This window comes from Herpailurus yagouaroundi, unplaced genomic scaffold, assembly GCF_014898765.1.
Source record: "Herpailurus yagouaroundi ecotype Mexico unplaced genomic scaffold, PumYag 186, whole genome shotgun sequence".
In the NCBI taxonomy this organism is placed as follows: domain Eukaryota; kingdom Metazoa; phylum Chordata; class Mammalia; order Carnivora; family Felidae; genus Herpailurus; species Herpailurus yagouaroundi.
This window is the reverse complement of record NW_024412417.1, coordinates 12,056,739-12,078,772: the sequence shown is the minus strand read 5'-3', so window position 1 is coordinate 12,078,772 and position 22,034 is coordinate 12,056,739. Positions and strand designations below refer to the sequence as shown.

The following is a 22,034-nucleotide window of genomic DNA, read 5'->3' as shown; positions in this document are numbered from 1 at the left end:
CACACACACACACACACACACACACACACACACACACACACACACACCCCAAGAGATTGCTGGGGCAGAGAAGTATCAGTGAAAGAGGTGTGGACACACTGGTGAAGCTGGGAAAGCTGAGTTACTCAGATGGATGAAATTTAAAGTGGAGACAGTTGGGATTGCTGCCTTTGCCCTGCCTCTCTATTCCCAGACAGACCTGTTTTTTTTTTTTTCATCTCTCAGTTTTCAGGAAATGGGAGTTTGGCAAAATCAGGTATTTAGATAACCACAGAACAGAGCCGAATAGGATGGATACTGTAATAAAGACACTCTGAGTTGATTCCATGATATTTCCAATTTTTAAATTCAGTTTATTGCTCTTCCTAGCTTTTTTCTTTCTATGAAAATAGAGGTTTGTGCTATAGACACAACACTTAGCAGGTCCTTATTGAATGTGAATTAAGTTATTTCATTGTTTTTTTTCATGCTGATTTAGTTAACTTTTGAGCAGATAGTTTTGTTTATTTAGAGTTGTTTATTTAGAGTTGTTATGGAATATCTCAATTATGATAAGAGGCAAATATGTGAAAGAGGATTTTTTTTTTGTTTTAGATAAGAAATCTCTATCAGCAGTAGCATGTGTTTAAAGTTTAAGGATAATGTTATATATGTCTTCTGACAATGCAATGAATCTAAATCTAAGCCATTATATCTTTTTTAACTTTGAAAATCTTTCTTAATCTTTTTATATAATGAACAACGAAATAGAGCTTTAGAATAATTCAATTGCGGTTTTGATTGAATGGATATGAATAAAAGGCATTTTAATGGAAAATAAAACATAATTGATAACTTTGTTGCTGTTTCTGTTTGGTGAGGTAAGTTATTAGAGACAGGAGGCCAAGAAGGATAAGAAATAGTGCTTTTCTAAATGACTTCATTGTCTTGATTTAGTTTGGCTTTACTGAATCTCACTTACCTCATATTTCGTTACAGGCATATTCCATCCACCACATCAGAATAATGTCCTACGTTTTTGTAAACGATTCGTCTCAAACTAATGTGCCCTTGCTACAAGCCTGTATTGATGGAGACTTTAACTATTCCAAGCGGCTTTTGGAAAGTGGCTTTGACCCAAATATTCGTGACAGCAGGGGCAGAACAGGCCTTCACCTCGCAGCAGCCAGAGGGAACGTAGACATCTGCCAGCTGTTGCATAAATTTGGTGCTGATCTTCTGGCCACAGATTATCAAGGAAACACAGCTCTTCATCTCTGTGGCCATGTGGACACTATTCAATTCTTAGTTTCCAATGGGCTCAAAATTGATATTTGGTAAGTTCTCTGTGGTTTTTGAAGTCTAGTCATTTCTTTCCATTAGGTTGTCAACCAGTGGTCCAATCTCAGAGTCTGTTGATTCTGCTTTCTCATTGATCAGCTGCAGTGACAAGTTCAAAAAGGCATTGAAGACAAGGTAATCTTGTTAGGGGAGTGAGGAAACACGAGGCTGACTTCTGGATTTATGCGGAAGTAGTGCAAGCTTGTTTATGAAAATAGTGGTGAGGTTCTGCTAACAATTAATTGTGGTGTGAGACAAGGGAAAAAGAAGAAAAGAACTGACATTTGTTGAAAATCTGTTATGGACCGGGCACTGTGTTTACGTAACGTTAGCTCATTTAATCCTTAGAATGAATAGCTCTTGAGGTAGGTATTATCCTCATTTTACAGATGAATTAGTTGAGACAAGAAGAGTTTAAACAAAGACAGAGGTCACACAGCTGGAATTTGAACCTTATTTGGTTGCTTTAGACTTTTGTTTTTAATTCTTAGACTTTTTGTAATGTATTTTTTTGCTATAAAATATAAATGTCAGATAAGAGTGAATCTAGAATCTGGAACTTTCCAATTAATTTCTAAGAAGCAGCTCTCTTTTTGATTTATTTATTCTCATTTATTCACTTTTACCTGTATATTCTTCCTTTTTCCCTATAAGAAAAAAAATAGGTGAATTCAAAATTCAAGTTCTAGTTCAACTATTGGTTCTGCACTGTGCTTTAATTTTGAGTTAATTTGGCCTTTGCCTTATCACTGAGATATACACAAATGGGTACTAACAATACAGTCCAGCTGTTACGATGATCTCTTTATATGTATGAACTTTTTTAGCAATCATCAAGGTGCTACACCCTTAGTTCTGGCAAAGCGCAGAGGAGTGAATAAAGATGTCATCCGATTGCTGGAATCTTTGGAAGAACAAGAGGTAAAAGGATTTAACAGAGGAACTCACTCAAAACTGGAGACCATGCAGACAGCTGAGAGTGAAAGGTACTTACGATATAATTTTTTAAGGGGCAAGCCACTTTAAGTCCTTAGATCTTTTATGACAACTTTGTGAGCTTTCTATTTATTTGCTTTCAAGTACAGAGCTTTGGTACTTTCTTTGAACTTTATATAGGTCCGTATGGCTCCAGATTACAATTGAGAAGCTGTTAACAGAAAGGACTACGTGCCCACATGCATGTAATGTTCTGTTAGACCCGTGCAAGGAATCCTGCAATATTGTCAGCATAAGAGAGAAGAGGTAGTTAAGAGCTGCGTATTAGGGAGGGAAGCAAAGAGTTTGAGAATTTTAAGTGCAGGTCACAAACAGAATGGAATTCAGAAAATGGGGAGAAAGATAAGGCTCAAAACTTGGACAGTATTAGAACTAAGACCAAAAAGGCCCTTTCAAAGGCAGGAAAGTGGAGTGCTGAGGACAAGCAAAAACCGGAGGAGGGAAATTAAGATTTAACACACAATTCTGTAATGGGAAAATGAAAGTGATTCTCCCATGAGTTGGAACAAATGAAATTTGGGCTTTTGTAAGAAACTGAGGCTAAGATGTGGTGACTGACAGGGTCTTTAGTGTCTCATCGTTTCTCATCTAGAAGCAGATTACAGTACAGTTCAGGGAGCTCTGAAACTCCTGGCCCCACTGGCTCATCAGGTAAAGTTAGTAGGCCAGACTGAGTTGTACTAGCATGGGTTTTGGTTGACTGCCATGGAGTTGCAGCCATCCAGATACTACAGGGTAGGAAGGATGATGCACCTACTATCGTCCCCTCCCAAAATTTTCAAAAGAATATATTTCAAGGGCCCTCATCAGCTGTTGACCCAGTAGCTTGACTGATCTGGACTGGGAAATAGGATAGTATGGTCCACGTAGACTGCTGGGGTCATGGTTTCTGTGAGTGCTAATGGAATCATCTCTATTTTTTATAGTTGACCCTTAATTTGATTCCTTTGTACCCATGATTGCTTTCCCTCCTCTTCACGTTCTGGCTGGTGTACTCTGTGGGAACCATTAATTCCACTCTCAAGTTTAGGACTATTTGTTTAGATACTTTCAAGAACTTACTGCTGTCCAGAGTAAGTTTTACTTCTAGAACAGCACATGCTGCTCATGAGTTATCACTGGAAGCTGACAAGGAGATAAAATAAGCAGGAAGTCCAAGATACATTGAGATACCTTGGCAAGCCCTTTTCTCACACCTCCGTACCCCGGATTGACAGAATGCTATAAGCAACATAATAACATTGAGTTATCTATTATTTGTTAAATATGCTCTTCCAAGATAACTTGAAGTTTATTTTCACAAATACTTTAAGCTTCTTTGCCGTGAAAAATGTCCAAGAATGTGTTTCTGCTTGGTATATTTTGGGGACCTTCCTTGCTATATTTTGTTAGTAGCCAGTTTCTTGGCATCTTCCTGTCAGAAGTATACTTTTAGCTTTATTTTGCCTCAGTTGTGATTACTTATTAGCTAAGTAGTACGTATAATTAGTCATTTGAGTGGCTCAGTATGAAATATTTACTCCTGCTTTTTTCGCATACCTGTCATTTCCTTTAGTATAAGGATTTGTATTATTTATAGCATTATGTAAAGCCAGTTCTTAAAAAATTGAATTTTTTTTTTTTTGATGTTTATTTTTGAGAGAGAGCGAGCATGCACATGCAAGCAGGGTAGGGGTAGAGAGAGAGGGAGAGAGAAAGTCCCAAGCAGGCTCCATGCTGTCAGTGCAGAGCCCTTCTTGGGGCTCAATTTCACGAACTGTGAGATCATGACCAGCCGAAATCAAGAGTCGGACACTTAACTCAATGAGCCACCCAGTGCCCCCAAAGATTGAATTGTTTTTATTTTTTATTTTTTTAATGTTTATTTGAGAGAGAGAGAGAGAGAGAGAGAGAGAGACGGAGCAGGAGCAGGCGAGGGGCTGAGAGAGAGGGAGACACAGAATCTGAAACAGGCTCCAGGCTCTGAGCTGTCAGCACAGAGCTTGACATGGGGCTCGAACCCATGAACTGTGAGATCATGACCTGAGCCGAAGTCAGACGCTCAACCGACTGAGTCACCCAGGTGCCCCCAGAGATTGAATTATTAATACTTGTACTACCTCGTTGCCCTATCTTATTCTTGCCCCTCAGTATCATGGTAGACACGTGGTGGTTGACGCTTAAAAAGCTTAAAGGCAACATCGTTGGTCATTAGAAAAATGGAGAGCAAAGCCACAGTGCGTTACTACTTCATACCCAGGAGGATGGCTGTAATCAAAAAGATGGAATGACAGCAAGTATTGGCAAGATGTGGGGAAACTGGAACCCTCATACACTGCTGGTGGGAATGTAAAGTAGAGTAGCTGCTTTGGAGAGCAGTCTGGCAGTTCTGAGAAAGTCACACTGAGTTACCATATGAACCAACAGTTCCACTTTAGGTGTATACCCAAGAAAATTGAAAACATACATTCACACAAAAACTTGTACATGAATGTTTATAACTGTATTAGTTATAAAAGCCCAAAGGTGGAAACCACCTAAAAGTCCATCAGCTGATAAGTGGATAAACAAAATGTCATTCATGCATCTAGTGGAATATTCCACCATAAAAAGGCAGGACATACCATATATCAATATGCTACAACATGGATGAGCTTTAAAACCATGCTACATGAAAGAAGCCGGTTAAATAAGACATAGATAATTCCATTTATATGAAATGTCCAGAATCAGCACGTAGAAAGTAGATTGGTGGTTGCCAGGATCTGGCGGAAGAGGCAATGGACGGTGACTGCTAAGCGGTACAGAGCTTATTATAGAGGCGATGAATATGTTCTGAAATCAGTGGAGATGGTTGTACAACTTTGTGAATATACTAAAAACCACTCAATTGTGCAACTTAAAAAGATGAATTTTATGATATGTGAATTTTATCAATAGAAAAGGTTAAGGAATAAAGCTTAATGGAATTGGCTAGCACATGGCATTGTGGCAAAGCTGTGTGATGATTAGCAGAACATGAAGCAAGTTTTGAATGTACCTAGCATTTTCCATTACCCTTAGGGTTCTCTGAGACAAAACATAACTAAAGGGCCCATAAATCAAGATGGTGAAAAATATTTTCCCCACTCCCCCATATGTCCTAAGCTTAATGTAGTCATTTTTTAATTTGTGAGCATAGGATGACAAAGACAGTGTTGATGACACACGTACAAAAAAAGTATTATGTGCACACATACAGTAGAAAGCATTTCACTGGATAAAGTCACCCTAGGAAATTCTGATTGGCAGAGCTTCATGAGCTCCTAGAGAATGCCCAACTAAATTCTCATTTTATACCCAACATCTTTGAGTATGAGATTATGTCAACTTGGACATAGTCAATAAATTTTGAATAAGTCAAAATTAACCTGTCCTGAACTTCTTTATCTATTTATGGTATTATGTATTTAAACCTCCTCAAAGTTCCAATCTTATTTTTGAACTTGGTTTTTTTAAATTTTTGTGTTCTGGTAGACTCCCACTGAAAATGTCCGTCCTTATTTAGAAAATAAACATCTTTTCATATATAAAGAAGAAAAGCTTGGATGTCAGGCAGACTGGTCAATTAGGAAGTCAGCTTCCTATGATTCTAGAGAAGACCTCTAATACTAGTAAATGCTGAAGGACCTCTGATTAAGTATCAAGAAGTAAAGTAAAATTGTAGGTTAGATAAGAATGCCGGTTTTTGCATGATGAACCAGACTGTTTCCATTGTTCTATACCCAGATAGTTGGAAGAATATGAAGAGAAGGGGTTGAGGACGGGTAGTAAATGACCTTTTATAAGCAAGAGATAGTTGGCACGTATGATTATGGTCATTGTGGTTTTAATCTAAATGCTACCCTGTTATTGGGCCTGTATGTTGTGACATAGTTGTGGGTGCTAATCCCTTTGAGCTTTGAATTCATCACAGTGTGGCCTTCCAAATACCAAAGTCAGATATCCTGTTTTCTACTTATAGGGGTCATATTTCTCACTGATAGAGTTCTGAAAACCAGAATCAAGAATCTGTGTTTCTTTGTTTAGTGTTTTCAGAGTTTATTTATTTTGAGAGAGAGAGCACGTGTGCACACCCGGGGGGAGGGCCAGAGAGAGAGGGAGAGAATCCCAAGCAGGCTCCACACGGTCAGCGCAGAGCCACACATGGGGCTCTATTTCCCAAACCGTGAGATCACGACCTGAGTTGAAAGCAGGAGTCAGATGCTCAACCAACTGAGCCACCCAGGCGTCATAAGAATCCGTTTTTATGACACTTGTGCTACTGTATTTTCAATTAGATTCAGCCTTTATGCAGAAGTGAAATAAACTTATTTTGTATTACTGTACCAGGTAGAGCTACAACCAGTAGGAGGAAGCTATTAAGAATTCCATAATGACTAGGCCTGTTCAGATGTACGACAGACTGAGCTAAATGTCCGTTTTTAGAGGATTACAGTTAAAAGAAGAAATTCCTTCATTGGTCAGATAATTGAACTAAATAAATGATAATTTCCTTTTAACTCTAAGATTCACACACTGTATATAAAATGCTTTTTTAGATTTACCCATCTTATTTTCATTAACATGAATTCTCAAGGTATGAATCTTTGTTTTGAATTCTAAATTTAAAGTAACCAAAATTTGGTTACTTAGATACTGTGAGTTTGAAACAACTCATTTTACAAACTTCACAACTTCTGCTTGGGGGAGCGGTCGGGTAAGCATCCCTTGATTTTGGCTCAGGTCATGATCTCACGGTTTCCTGAGTTCAAGCCCCACGTCGGGCTTCCTGCTGACAGTGTGCAGCCTGCTTGAGATTCTCTGTCTCCCTCTCTCTCTTTGCCCCTCCCCCTTTCTCTCTCAAAAATAAACTTTAAAAAAATAGACTTCTGCTTAGGAGCTTTTCATTAGAAAATGATTTTTAACTCTGGCTCTGCTGGATACTAAACCAAGAAACATAGTCATTGTGGCTTAATTTACAGTCAAAGGTAGACTGTGCAGATATATGCAGATACGTACATGAGTATCTGAATGTGTGCGAGTAGGAATAGGTCAGTTTTCTTCTTATAAGTGTTGTGTCCTGTCTTTTCTAAGTTACGTGGCTACTGTTGTATGTCTCCAAAATGGGTGGAATGCGTTGTTCATGTTTCTTTCCTTTTTCTTTGCTCCTTTCACAGTGCCATGGAAAGCCATTCTCTCCTCAACCCCAATCTGCAGCAAGGGGAAGGAGTCCTGTCCAGCTTCCGAACCACATGGCAGGAGTTTGTCGAGGATCTGGGCTTCTGGAGGGTGTTGCTCTTGATCTTTGTCATTGCTTTGCTGTCTCTTGGCATTGCCTACTATGTGAGCGGGGTGCTCCCTTTTGTGGAGAACCAACCTGAACTGGTGCATTAAAGGGGCTAATGGGGATGAGGCCAGTGCCTCAACGTTCTGAGTTTCTCAAAAGTTTTCTCTTAGGCAAGGCAGTGAGGGCTGTACATTTTTTTCGTTGTGCATTTTTAGGTGTTGTAATCCTTTTTGAACAACGTAACGTTTTCATTTGAACTAACCACATACCGTAGTCAAGTATACTTCATCCTAAAGCTACCTCTGACTCAGCCTGACTTGTTAGGAAAGCCTTCACATAGCCTTGTTTGATAAAAACGTGGAGGTGATTGAAGAATGAAAGACAAAGGAAGAGACTAGGGAGTCCTTGCTATGGAAACCTTACCCTGATTATGGGACCAACTAAAGTGAGGTGTTCAAAAAAAAGGGTTTTCTTATATGATTACTTTTTGTTAGCTGGTTGGTTTTGGTTTTATTTTTGCAAGAGTCCCCCGTTGTTTTTTTTTTCTTTTCATTTTCTGGGAATAGGGGAGAGAATGAAAGATTCAGCTTAAAACTTGTGCTTTTTTCACATAGCAAATCAGTATTGCAGGAATCTGTTTGGTTTATTTTAATATTTTCGAGTCTAGTTACAAACCAAACAGAACTTTTGAAAATGAGCTATATTTCCTTCAAAAATGATTGATTTGATCATATATTTATTTGTTTATAGGGCAACTTTGGTTTTCTTTTTTGTAAACTGCTTTGCTTGTTGTTAATGTCTGTGAAAAAGAGAACTTGAGTTCGTTTTGTCCACTTTCCAGTTTCCCCTAATGTTTACTTCAAAGATCTCCTGTTCATCAAAAACATAGTCAGAAAACTCTTTTTCTACTTAACAGTCAGCAGTAAAGAGGACTCTGACACATGTCGCTGTCACTGTAATTCTGTAGTGTTATTATTGTGAAAAATTCAGCTCTACAAGCTAGCTGTGTTGTCACAGCAGTCTCATAGTTTACAATCATTTCACTTTACACGCAGTCCTGTTTAGAGGCCCTGTGAGAATTGTTGTAACAGTTCCATCCATGTCAGTAATTCTCTGATGCAGGAACGGATGGAGCGTTTCTAAGTTGACAGTGCTGAGCACTATGTGCTGGGTGCCATAAACTCTTTATGAATGGCAATACTGGAGAAATTGAAATCTGGTCCCCAAACTATGTTGCAGCTTTCAGCAGTATGTCTGAAGGTCTGTTTTGTTTGTTAACGATCCTGTTCCATATAAATCATATTCTTGAGTTTTTAAAAAGTATATGAAGAGTTCCTAATTATTCATTGAGTATAGTCAGAAAACTGTAGTGAAAGAACTAATGGTTTTATTTTTTAGAACAAAGGCATCTAAGCTACTGCTAATTGAATTGTCGCTAGAAGTAGAAATTATAGTTTAGAGTAGGATTGGTATTTCTGTGATTCTTGTTGCTTCTTGATATTTTCTCTTGTATTTGTATATGTAGGATTAGGCATTTTCTTTCATGTGGCTTTATCCTCTCTTAAAGAGCTGTTTAAAAATTCCTGATTTAACGGACTGCTTCAGGATCAGCTCACAGAGTCTTGTTTTTAGGGTAGAAACAAAATAAATCATACTTGGTAAAAACAGCAAAAAAACAAAAAAACAACTGACTTTAGAATGGAGAACACTAGAACTCAAAATCAAAGTATACTCAGAGTGAAAGCTTTGGAATTTGCTCTGTGTTTGTAAATCTAAATAGATATGCAGAATTGGTTAATGTGTATGTAAAGATACTGCATTTTTAAAAGATTTTAAGTGCTGATTTCTTTGTATTTTAATCTCTGCATTCAGCATTCAGTAATACTACCAATAAATGCATTTGTAGTCTCTTAATCACAACCCATTTTCTTAGTGTGTCATTGTCTTTTAATTTAGGGCACTTTGGAATAGGTTGCAATTGCAACCTTTGAAAAGTTTTTTTCAAACCTGATGTAATAGGTATATTCAGTTTCACATAAGTTTGTCTTGTAAAGGCTCTGAAACTAATTTGGGTGAATTGCTTGTGGATTTAAAAGTGGTAATAACTGGGGTGCCTGGGTGGCTCTGTAGGTTGAGCGTCCGACTCATCGTTTTGGCTCAGGTCATGATCTCAGTTTGAGCCCCACATTGGGCTCTGTGCTGGCAGCGCGAAGCCTGCTTGGGATTCCCTCTCTCTCCCTCTCTCTGCCTCTCCCCTGCTTGCACTCTCTCTCTATGGAAATGAATGAATGAACATTTAAAAAAAAATTTTAAGTGATAACTACCATGATCAAGTACGTTTCTATCACATGTGACTTAACACGCCTTGTCTCGTGTCATCTCTAAGCCCCCGACCCAAGCTACATTTTCCCATTTTGTAAAGTGAGGAGACTGACACAGGGAGGGTTGTTACTTGTCCAGAGTCAGACAGATGGACATAGTGGAACAGGCATTCCAAGTTGAAGCTCTGTCTCCGATTATAAGTTTTTTTTCCTTCTGCCCTAGTGTGTCATGAACCTGACAGTGGAGTCGTTTAGAACCTTACCTGCTGCCATCACAGCAGTATGTTACTGAATTTCCACCCACGTTCCTAAATCCTTAACTTTTCCTCATCCTGTAATGCACCGTTTCCCACACCCTCTCAGTATTACCAACCTTTAAAATTGAAGTCCAGACTCTGGCACGTTCAGAAAACCTTTCCTCATTAACCTTCTTTGCTGTTATTTCTCATCAGTTACCATACTCAATAAACATGGTTTTTTTGTTTGTTTGTTTCATTTGTCTGCAGTTACAAGCTTCATGAGACCAGGGGCTTAGTCCATTGTACTACCCTGTCTGCCCACAGCGCATCTTGTGCTGTGGAGAGCTCTGTACACAAATATACTATTACTCTTTCACCTGTAGCTATATATTTTTTCAGATTAAATAGCTGTTTACATTTCACATGTTTTCTTTAACAGGCTGCATGTGTGACCTGTGTTGGTCATTCTTCTACAGTATGCTTGCCACTTGATGGAAGAATTGCAGTCTCAATCAGTGTAGCTCCTTTACGTGTGAGCGTGCAGGCTCGTTTACTACAGGTAAAAAACAAACGAACAAAAAAGCGTAATTGGTATATACATGGTATAGAAGTCCAGGAACAATATTCACCTGCTATTGTTTGTTATTTTGGGTTGTTTTTTTTTTTCAATTAGGCTTCTGTGGTATGAAATTGTTCATGTATGTATCAAAGTGCTTTCAGCTGCAGGAAACCAAAATCCAAATTGAAAGTGGTTTAGGGGCACCTGGGTAGCTCAGTCAGTTGAGTGTCCCAACTCTTGATTTCAGCTTGGGTCATGATCTCCCGGTTCGTGAGTTTGAGCCCCGAGTTGGGCTCTGTGCTGGCAGGGTGGAGACTGCTTGAGATTCATTCTCTCTCTCTCTCTCTCCCTCTCTCTCTCTCTCTCCCCCTTCCCCCCCACTTTCTGTCCCTCCCCCCTCTCAAAATAAGTAAATAAACTATAAACTTTAAAAAAAGAAAGTGGTTTAAACCATAGGAAATTACAGAACTGGAAGTCTAGAGGTAGAGTAGACCCCAAGGGGGACAATTCACATTTACTTCAAGTTCTCCTATGCCTCTGGCTCTGCCCTCCTGCTTGTTGACTTCATCCTCCAGCTAGTTTTGAGAAGAGTTTAGAATTTTCAGGCCTCAGCATCCATCTGTAACCATGTAGAAAAGAAGAAAGAGACTGTCTTCCTGTGGTGTTCTCCTGCCTGCCAGCCCCCAGCAAACTTTCTCTGGGTTTCATTGACTGACATTACATCATGTTCCCTATTCTCAAACCATCCAAGGCCACGCATTGGATGATTAACCCCGGATTGATGAACCAGTGATTGGTGAGGGTGGAAGTGATAGAGTTTATATGATTGGCTTGGAGCAGAGGTTTTAGAAATGATTGGAGGTATGGCTGGCAATTGGAGGGCGGGGGCCGTAGATGTTTTATGTCCCACAGCACATGGGATGGTTTAGCTCAACAAAGAATGATTCCTTATGTTACATGATTCTTGAATGTTCTGTTGAACGTTCAAAAAATAAACAAAAAAACAACTTAGGTATTTGAGCCCTAAACCCAACTCTTTTTTTAATACAGTTTTAATATACACTGAATTCTCCAAGAATACACCTATGAGATCATACTTTTATTTTGTTAAAACTTGACCAAGAATTCTAGTACCTGTTTTAAAAAATCTTATTACTGACAGCAGTGCCACTGATGATAATTAAGTCACCGACATACGTAGCGTGTAGGTACTAATGATTTTATTGCTTCTTCTTGTGTGTCTTTGCCTGAGCACTTATGTATTGAAATACACATTTTATTATCAATTTTTTCCACTTATTTTGCCTTTATATTACATGACTTACATGAAATCGTTCTACTGATTTTAGCAAATATTACTTTTATCCGGGACTCACATTCATACTACGGCTTCTCTTACTTAGTCATTTTGGCACGCCTTTTCCACATACTTTATCTTAGAGGGTACACCAAGAAGTAGCATTTCTCAAAGTTAATAGAACACTGTGTGGGGGATGCAGGGAAGAGACCAGCATCCAGTGAAACTACTCTCTAAAATTGCTCAGGTCCAAACCATTCCAACTGTGCTAGACGAAGTAGAACTTTGGGATCAAGACATTTCTTTGTGCTCTGAAGTAGCTTCAACGCAGTGTTCTAGGGACGATTTTAGCCTTGCCATGGATACCTCCTTGACTTTCCTCACAGCACAGATAGTCTCGTGTTCTGTTCAGCCACCTTGGACTTTGCACATCAAAAAGGGACAGTTCCAAAGCCCAAGGCATAGCGTCTACGTTAACCAGCAGTAGAGGTGGCCACACTCCAGTTAGATATCAAGGAAAGCAATATGGAGTCCTCGTTGCCTAATATTCGCCAAAAACTTATAATGATATTTATAGGTTATTGCTTGGAAGATGTTTACAGATTAGTACGGTTCAAACTTTCTGAAATTTCTGTATCCCTGCTGTCCAGTGTAATAGCCACTTGTTACTAGTGGGTTATTTAAATTAGAAATTCAGTACTTCATTAGCACAGTTATCTGAGCCTAAAACCCAATTCCACTGTACATTTTAAAATAAAACTAGCCACATTTCTAGTGCTCAGTAGCCACCAGAGGCTATTATATTGATCACGAGAAAGTTGTTTTGGACAGCACTGTTCTAAAATCTATGAGGTCAAATCAGATCAGTGTAAAGCTAGATATTGAATTGTATTATGGCAGTGCCCACCCCAATTACTTTCCCTAGCTCTTCATTAATAGGTGGTAATATTATGCAATGCTTTTTGACTTGCAAAATCTTTGCAAATTGCTGTTATTATTCCTACCTCACAGTTAGAGAACTGAGGCACCTGAGGCAGGTTGGAATAGCATGCCCAGAGTCACACAGCAGAGCTGGGATTTGTGTTCAGGCAGTGTAGGACTGAAATCTCTCCTCACCCTCGTGCTCTGATGCTTCCAGAATTGTCCTGAGGACTAGTCCTGTGTACCCAACCACTGCATTTATTTAAGGAAAGTTACTGAGGATGCTGTTGGCACAATTCTTTATGAAGACACCTGAAGAGGAACTTTTGCTTCTTCCAACTGCAAACAACTACATTTCTTCTGAGCTTTTGCTTTCATCTTATTTTCTCTATGACTTATGTAATCGATTAGGTAGAATCCTTCATTCACGCTAGATGCTGGAAAGCTTAATGCCAAATTTGGGTTCCCCTAGAAGGAATTGCAATGTAGGTCAGTATGGTGTTTTACTAGAACCTCATTCCTGGTTTAGTTTATATGCTCATCTTTAGTTTTATTTTCCTATTCTAAATGTTCACTTTTTATTTATGTAATTCTGTATTATTTAAGTCCCTTTATTTATTTTTGAATCGTGATAGGGGATGGATAGTTAATTAGACAGTTGTTTTTATTAGTGTGGATTGGTAGGACTACAACAAAACTCAATTTCTGGAAACTAACGGCAGAAAATGCACTGACCTTTTGCAATTGGAAACAATAGTTTGTTGCCTCCTATTCAAAATACACTTATGGTTTCTGGTGTAGCTGCAATTGTCCATTTCCCTTATTCATATGTCTCTCTGTTCCAAAAAGGATTTAAGTTCTGCTGAATAAGCAGGTATTATTCTAAACTATGGAAATCGAATGTCCTGGTTCTGTTCTAGCATTCTGATGAATCATTTGAGTGAAGCCTGAAAATTGAACATTAACAAGTTACTATAGTCACAGAATTTTAAAGATGAAGGGACATTAGGAGTCATCTAGGGAGGGGAAGAGAACCAAGAGGGACTGAACGACTGGTCCCACAAGTAAGAAAGGGGCAGAACTGTTCATGTGAATCCAGATACAATGTGTTACTCTTATCACACTTTCCCTTATCCACATCTTCCAGCCTCCCCATAGGCTATTGTAAATATGATTTAAAAATACAAGCATCTAGTGTTAAACACATAAATATAAACTTTCTTGCCATTGTGTTCTGTGTACTTTAAATAGATAACCAAAATACTGATCTGATCAGTATACCGATAATGTCACAAGCCAAGAATGTATTTTCCTGTAACCCCACTCTATTTGTTTATGGGAGAATCACCATAAACCTATCATCTTCTCTTGATAAACACTTTGAGAAATCTTTCACTTCTCAAAAAGAAAAAAAAAAAAATCCACTTTGAATAATGCATTTTCTCCGTAAAGCACCTCATACCGTGGAGACGCTGCAAGCAAGCTAGGCAGAAGGCCCCCGAGTTTCTGCAGCACTTTTTCACTGGTCAGTCGCAGTACTTTTTCTTATGAGACCAATGATTTCTTCAGTCCTGTTGTCTGCTGTATACTTTTAATTAAAGTGAGGGGGTTGATGGTGGCAGGACTGTTTGTAAATGTCAGCCCTGGAGTTCTAAAATGCCCTGCTTGCCGGTGCTTCATAGGGCACACAAGTGCTTAGTTCTCTAGTGTGGCAGAGCTGTCTGTGGGTGTTAAGTGCGCGCCTCGGTAGGTGTTCCCAGGTGTCCTTTCCCACGTCTTTGAAGTAGTTCTAAAAAGGCAGTGAGAAATGAGTGAAGATAGAATAACCCACACTCAGAATAAAACTGTCATTGTATCTGCTTAGGAATCAATCCCTCATTTAGGGGTGCTCAGTAGATCCTTCTTGCTCCCTTTTTTCCCTAAAGGTTCTGTCTTCGTTTTAATCTGGGTTATTGTTTCATGTCCAAATTCGTCTAAGGGTCAATTTCATAATAAGCTCTGATTTAGGGTAGTTCCAACTTGAGATGTACAATAGTTAGTCTACTCTTGAGATAAAAAAAATAATAGATGGCTAAATTTTTGTTGGTGTTATAGGAATCATTACAAGTTAACGTGTGCATATATTATTTTATGAGTAAACGTAGTTAAGCAAGTTTCTGTTGTTTCTCTTTTTTACAGTATTCTTTAATGTGCCTTTAAAATTGCATGGTGTGTAGTGTTATCTCCACAGAGTCCTTGTGCATTTTTGTATGCGTCCATACGCCAGAAAACCTTTTTGGAGGTTACAGAATAATTGCCAGCCTAATTCTCTTGCAACTTCATGCTATAAATTGCAGGTATTTAGAAGTGTGGCCTTACAGAGTTAGTTATTTCTTCATATAATTGGGCTACGAGAAGGTTATTCTCTGTCACAATAAAAATTAATATTCCCTTTCTTTGGGGGATTAATTTCTAAATTTGAAGACTCTGGGTCAGAGTTGGCTGGGCTATTTCACTGAAATTTCAGCCCCTAAGAAACAAAAATAGGTTTTGGAATAGTTTCTAGGTCACTGGCACAGAAAGCTGGCAAAAAGCTATAACTTACTTTGGATAGTCCTAGTTAGCACCATTCCATCAGTACAGGCTGTTCTTTTAAGCCTGTGACTCAAGTTTAGGAGAAAATAAAATGTAGGGATCCCCAAATTCTTACTCTTATAAAGTTCAGGCTTTGATTCTCCTGTAGTTTAGTAGGGCCCCTGACTTGGGGGAAGGGAGACATATTTAATCAGGTGTCAGTTCTGTATTTCACCTTATTAAACTGTCCACATTCATCTTTTATTTTAGCTTTTATTCCAGTTCTGGATCAGACAGTGGAGGCTGTGGTTATACTGAAAAACATGCAGACTTGGCAGGTGATAGATCCCAGCTATCATTAGTGTAGACTGACCTTGGTCAAATAACGTAAGCTTTCTAAACCTCTATCTTCATCTGTAAAACAATTAATACCTACCTCACAGACTTAACAATGAATAAAACTTATTTATTTGTGTGCTGTGTGCCTGCGTGTGTGTGTGCCTGACCCTATAAATTTTGATAGTGTTGTTATTCCCATAAAGAATACAAGGCTTAAAAAATTTGGTCCGTTTCCTAAGGTCATGGAGTAGACCATATCAAGAGTCTGATTCTTCCAGTTTAGTGCGTAGCCATTAGAACATGGTGCTTCTCATAGTCACCACATCTGAAAGTACTCAGTACTTTATAGGGATTCACTGTAAGTTCTCCTCTTCTCTTGACAGAGTAAATTACGTGGTTTATTAACTGAACTCTAGCTTTTTATGTGCAAATGATCTATGCATTATCGCACAATTTCTGATTTGCTGAGGAAGCTTTAATAACTGCTTTATTAATTAAGACCCCTGTCCATGATCTTTCATAGCTGCAGCTCTAGAAGAACCCATAGAACCTTCCAGGCATCATCTCATTAGCTCTTGCTGCCCCTTCTTAATAATGGAGCTTCTTGGCCATGAATAGAGAGCCCAGAGACCTCTCTAGTGGCAGGGAGAAGGAAAATGTTCAAGCTCATGACAGCTGGACTGCCCAATCTCAGGTTTACATTGAGAAGGGAGGTGTACCTTTTAAACCAATTGTGAAGTTTTAAAGTGTGAAACGCATACTGTGTAAGACTGAAGAGGGTGATTTCCATTGAGTTCCATGAAAAAAGATCTGGATGTGGGTAGCCACATTGACTATATTCTTTCAAAAGGGTTCTTCTAATGGAGCTACTCTTGAATATCACAGAGTAAATGAAAGTTATGGAAGCCTGTATTTTCTTTCTGGTTGAGTTTTTTTTTTTCTGTTGGAGAAGTATGATATTTTTCTCATGATTTTTGTATCTTAGATTATGTTGACAGTGTCAGCTCCCCAGAGATGTAGTGACATCATCTTGCCTGATTACAAAAATATTTGAATGGCTGGGCTTAGAAACCCACCATTACTTCTTATGATCTTCAGTAAGTACGTGTTGGTCACATGAAATGGGAATGCACTAGATCCTTAATTAAACCTTCAGCCATACTAGAATTCCCATTCTGGAAAGTGGCAGCCCCAGGCCCCAACACAGAGGAGCTCTGCACTATCTCATTTCCCCTTTGGCAAACCCTTCACCTTTGCAAGGCCTGCCCTGCCCTTGTCTTGAGCTACAATTGGAAGAGAGAGAGAGACTTGAAAAGCAAGGAGTTCTTGTTCTTTTGGTCCTGACTCAAAGAATGCTATAAATAGAAGGGGCCTGGAGCTCCCATCCTACACTATGATTCTCTTTGGACAGACTAAACATTTGACCCTACTCAGAATACAACTTCTATTTAATCAAAAGGCAGTACGGCTGCTATTAAATCAAAAGGCTTATTCTTATTAGAAATTATTTCAATTCCAGAGATAAATGGCTAAGGCCCTTTTCTCCTGCTGATTGAGATTCTTTGTCGTCGTTAATAGAGCCCTAATTACTAAGACCTTGGCCTAACTTTGGTTCGCTGGCTTACAACTGCTCAAATAACATTTCCAGTTGTGGAATAAATATAGATGACCACCTTATGTCAAATGTCAGCCTTTTAAAATGTGTTTGGATGTATAATGTTTCTTACTAATTTAATTTTGATAAAATAAGATGTAACAGTCTTGCTTCTGGTGCTTCTGAGTTGCAAGAATGGGTATAAAGGGATGAGACAAGATGCCCTACATTCAGCGCTCCACAGGAAACACACACAAACCCACAACTTGGTCTCTCTACCTCGCTATTTACCAGGTTTACGTGAAAACAAGCAAGACACGCCTTTTCACAGACACCCTCTATTTGTGATTGGGAGGCAGAGTGGCTTAGTGGTTAAGCACATGGGCCTTGGAGTCAGACCTGGCTTTGGATCCCCAAGCCTCCAGTTACAGTGGAGGGGCCTTGGGCAGGTTAACCTACCCTTCTTCCTTAGCCTCAGCTTCGCCGTCTGTTACATGAAAATAGTAACACGAACCAGAGGCTCAAATGAGATAAAGTATGTAAAATACTGGATGCAGGCTCTGATAGCTCTCAATTATTACCATATTTACATGATTCCTTTCCCTTTAGGCCAACCACTACCTAGAACTGTGCCGGCCCCCCACCCTGCACTTTAGGAAGCATTTATTTGCAGAAAGGTAAACTTCTGGTTTCTTGTAATTGGTCAGACCCTCAGGCGCTGGTTGATTGGGTTCCCAGATGACTGGATGGCTTGCACTCTTTTTTGAGCTTTCTTTAAATAATACCTTAATTGTTAGCTCAAGAGGATGTTGACCAGTCTCTACCAGTCTCCCCTAAATCTTCCCTGCCGGCAGCCCAGGACATTTGAGGAGCTACAGAGCACTTTCCTCTGGGTGTTGAGAGATGTAAGGGCAAGAACTGGAGAAGCAGGGCCTGTGCTTGCCAGGTCCAGACATTTGGTCTCTTATTTGCTCCCAGTGCATCTCTGTAGGGTAGCAGAATTGGGAATTTTTACCCTCCCCACTTCTACAGCCGAGGAAACAGGCCTGGGAGCTTTGCAAGGCGAGACAGAAGTTGAGCCCAAACCATCTAACCTCCCCCGGTCAGTGCTCTCTGCACCTGGCTGCTGTCGCCTCAGCATCAGAGGCCAAGAAAGGAGAGACACAGACATCAGTGTCACTGACACCTGGGGCTGTCCCCATCATGACTGGTGTCATGGAGCGGCATCCTGAAGCTCTGCAGTTGGAGAAGAAGCAGAAAGACCTCACCACTGGGCCCTTCCTGTCCAGTCCCACCCTGCAGTCTGCCCAGCGTACCCGCTGCCCTCGCAGTTCCTCAAGCTGAAACCAGAGGACCATCCCCTCTGCCGGAGCAGGATGTGACCTCCACTAGGCAAAGCACATCTATTTGATCTTGAACAAAAGGCTGCGATGGTGTCTAAAATGACAGCTCCCCGGTGGTGATGTCATGGTGTTTTGTTTGTCTCCATGGAATGCGGGGATCCGATTTCAGTTGTGAAGAAAAATGGGCTGGGGGAAAAAAAATTACTTCATTCGGAAAATTCCGAGAAGCCATAAATACGGTTTGCAGCTGATGAAAGCACATTCACAGGCAGACAATGGCTTTGGGATGGAAGCAGAGCCCTCTGGAGAGGCCAAGCCCTTCACCCCCACCCACTGCCACCAGCAGTCCTGCTTCTCCGGGGCTTCTGGCAAGACTGAGAGCAATTCCTCTGTCCGCTGAGGAGATGCTCCGTTCCCCAGTGGCAAGTTGGCTGCGGACAGATTTTCCCTGGTTCTCATCTGAAATTACCTCCTGCCCAGTTCATCCCTGGAGCATCTGGCACAGTGGCGTCCACCTCCCCTGTCCTAAATGATTGACCTGCATTTCTGAGTTCTGAAAGCAAATTAAAAATAACATTTTGTTTTGTTGCTTTCATTTCTTACTCACTTTCTAGCCTTGCAATCTCTTGTGAATCCTTTTCACTTCGCATATTCTTTTCTTTTTTTTCCTACAGTTGGCACAGTGAGAAAGGGGAGAAAACAGAAGATGAAATTCTCTTTTGCTTTTCATGAGAAATTTAAGAGTATAATTCCTAGTCCAGATCCTCAGCCCTGAGTCAGGAAGGAGTCACCACTGCCAGGAAAGACCAGAGGCAGAGAGCTTAGAACCAGGGGCAAGTTTTCAAGTGCTCTGCCTCCCTCTCCCCCTCCCTGCCTCAAGAATATAAAAACAATATGACGAGATTACAGAATTTCAGGAGATCAGAGAAAGTTTCCCTAACCTAGCCCTTCCTTCCATCATTGTGTCTTCCTGGTGCCAGGTCCCTAGGTCACTGAGCCTCTCATTCTATATTGTCTGTTCCCCTGCCCCCCAGCTTTGCAGCGCCCTTCTCTTGGGGCCTGGCCTCCGAGAAGTCCATGGTGTTTCCAGGCCATGGGAGTTGGTTTTTCTTGCAACTCACTACAGCCTTTGATTTCCGTCCACAGATTGGTTGCTAGAGACAAGCCCCTTGCATTTAGTCCTGAGAAGAGGAAGCCCTTCCCTTTGGCCTACGGCTTGGTTGCCAGCCCACACAGGTCTGCCCCAAGTATCTCAGCCCACCAGCTGCCCCATCTGCAGGTCTGAGCTGGGCCATCGTGGCATGGACACTGTCCCATGCCTGGCAGGCACCTCTTGGCTCCCACCTCCACCCTGTTAGCCTCAGTGACCCACCAGGCCTCAGGTTCATGCTCTTGAAAGGAGAGCTTGAAAGGAGAACCTTAGTTCGTGCTCTTGAAAGGAGAGCAGGTGCAAGTTCAATGTCAGAGGAATCTCAGGAGGAGACTGCATATGTCCTTTGTGGGGGCTTTCAGCCCCCCGGCCACAGCATCACCAAATGATAGAGGAATAAAAACAAAGCCAAAGCTTCTTCAAATGTCCCCATTAACCCAATTAGTCAAATCCTGAAGGGGAATTTGTCTTAATGGAATTTGACTATATCTCAGTAGAACTTGAAATTAAAAAACCATCAGTTCACATTTAGGAAATGTGGATTTTCAAGCTCCTGGGATTTGATTTCTAGATACGTGTAGTTTTTCCTCATAGATCAGTGTTGCCCAATAAAATAGAATACAAACCAACTGAGTAATTTTAAATTATCTAGTTGCCACATTTTTTTTTTAAATTTTTTTTCAACGTTTATTTATTTTGGGGACAGAGAGAGACAGAGCATGAACGGGGGAGGGGCAGAGAGAGAGGGAGACACAGAATCGGAAACAGGCTCCAGGCTCTGAGCCATCAGCCCAGAGCCCAACGCGGGGCTCGAACTCACGGACCGCGAGATCGTGACCTGGCTGAAGTCGGACGCTTAACCGACTGCGCCACCCAGGCGCCCCAAGTTGCCACATTTTTAAAAAGCAGTAAGAAGTAGTTGAACTTAATTTTAATAGTATATTTTATTTAACCCAATATATCCAAAATAGTAACGTGGAGCCGATATTAAAAATTATTGAGATATTGTATATTCTTTTTGGTACTACCTTATTTTGGACTGGCCACATTTCAAGCCACAGTAGCAGCTTCTGTGCTGGATGATGCAGTTATAGACAAGTGTCATCTGTCCTGGGAAGTGGGCAGTGGCTCCGAGAACACAGCTGTAGCCCAGCAAACCAGAGGCCCGCATCTGTTTGAGATCATAGGGTATGACCGAATCAGTGCAGGAGCCCATTAGAAAGTAAGTGCTATGGAAACAAAGGAAAAATAGAGCAAGGTAAGGGAATAAGTGCTGATGGTGGGTCAAGCTGCAGTATTAAAGAGAGTAGGTCAGTAGCACATCTGTATGCTAAGAGTTGAAGGAGGTGAGAAAGTTGGCCAGGAGAGCATCCTGATAGGACAGCTAGAGCAAAGACCCTCAGGTGTGCAGGCATACGCCTGGTGTGTTTGAGAAATAGCAAAGATACCAGTGTGTCTGGAGAGGAATGAGCAAGGGGGAGAATATTAAGAGATGAAATCACAGAGGTAAGGTGATGGGGGGCTAGATCATGTAGGGCCTTCAAGGCCATTGCAAGGACATTGCTTTTATTCTGAGAGGGAATCACTGCAGAACTTTGATGTGATCTGACTTGAATTTTAACAAGGTCACTCTAGTTGCTGTGTTGAGAACAGAGTGTAGGAAGGCAAGAGTGGAAGTAGGAGGACCAGTTAGTTTACTTCCAACAAGATGATGATGGTTGGACCAAGGCTGTAGTAGTGAAAATGACAAGGAATACACGCCTTATGGATGTATTTTCAAGGCAAAGCCAATGGAGTAGGAGAAAAAGAATAGTCCAGTATGACTCCTAGGTTTTTGGTTTGCGTAAACGGTGAGATGTCAGGACCATCTGCGGAGATAGAAGAGGCTGCAGGTGGGCAGGTTTATGGGAGATCAAGGGTTCAGTTTGTTTTTTTTATGTTTATTCATTTTTGAGAGACAGAGACAGAGTGCCAACAGGAGTGGGGCAGGGAAAGAGAGGGAGACACAGAATCCAAAGCAGGCTCTAGGCTCTGAGCCATCAGCACAGAGCCCAACGCGGGGCTCGAACTCACGAACCACGAGATCATGACCTGAGCTGAAGTCGGACACTTAAC

At 40.6% G+C, this 22,034-nt stretch overlaps 1 protein-coding gene and 1 long non-coding RNA gene across 5 annotated transcripts in view; one reads left to right on the top strand and one right to left on the bottom strand.

Annotated features, from left to right (window-relative positions):
• The window catches only part of ANKRD46 (ankyrin repeat domain 46), a 62,507-nt gene that overhangs the window by 31,710 nt on the left and 8,763 nt on the right, over positions 1–22,034 (top strand). Inside the window, exons 3-5 of one of the 4 annotated variants that reach the window (XM_040494129.1) lie at positions 979–1,316; positions 2,148–2,306; positions 15,764–15,973. In XM_040494129.1, the coding sequence (XP_040350063.1) occupies positions 1,006–1,316; positions 2,148–2,306; positions 15,764–15,860 (567 nt within the window). In that variant the 5' untranslated portion in view covers positions 979–1,005 and the 3' untranslated portion in view covers positions 15,861–15,973. Of the gene's footprint in view, positions 1–978; positions 1,317–2,147; positions 2,307–2,436; positions 3,952–7,493; positions 9,528–15,763; positions 15,974–22,034 lie in introns of those variants that run through there. The other 3 variants (XM_040494126.1, XM_040494128.1, XM_040494127.1) reach the window with 3 other exon arrangements.
• On the bottom strand, positions 10,646–21,136 carry LOC121042780 (uncharacterized). Its single transcript, XR_005796436.1, has 3 exons — positions 20,948–21,136; positions 11,241–11,341; positions 10,646–10,716 (listed from the first exon to the last, which is right to left on the bottom strand). It is a non-coding gene; the product is annotated as an uncharacterized LOC121042780 (long non-coding RNA).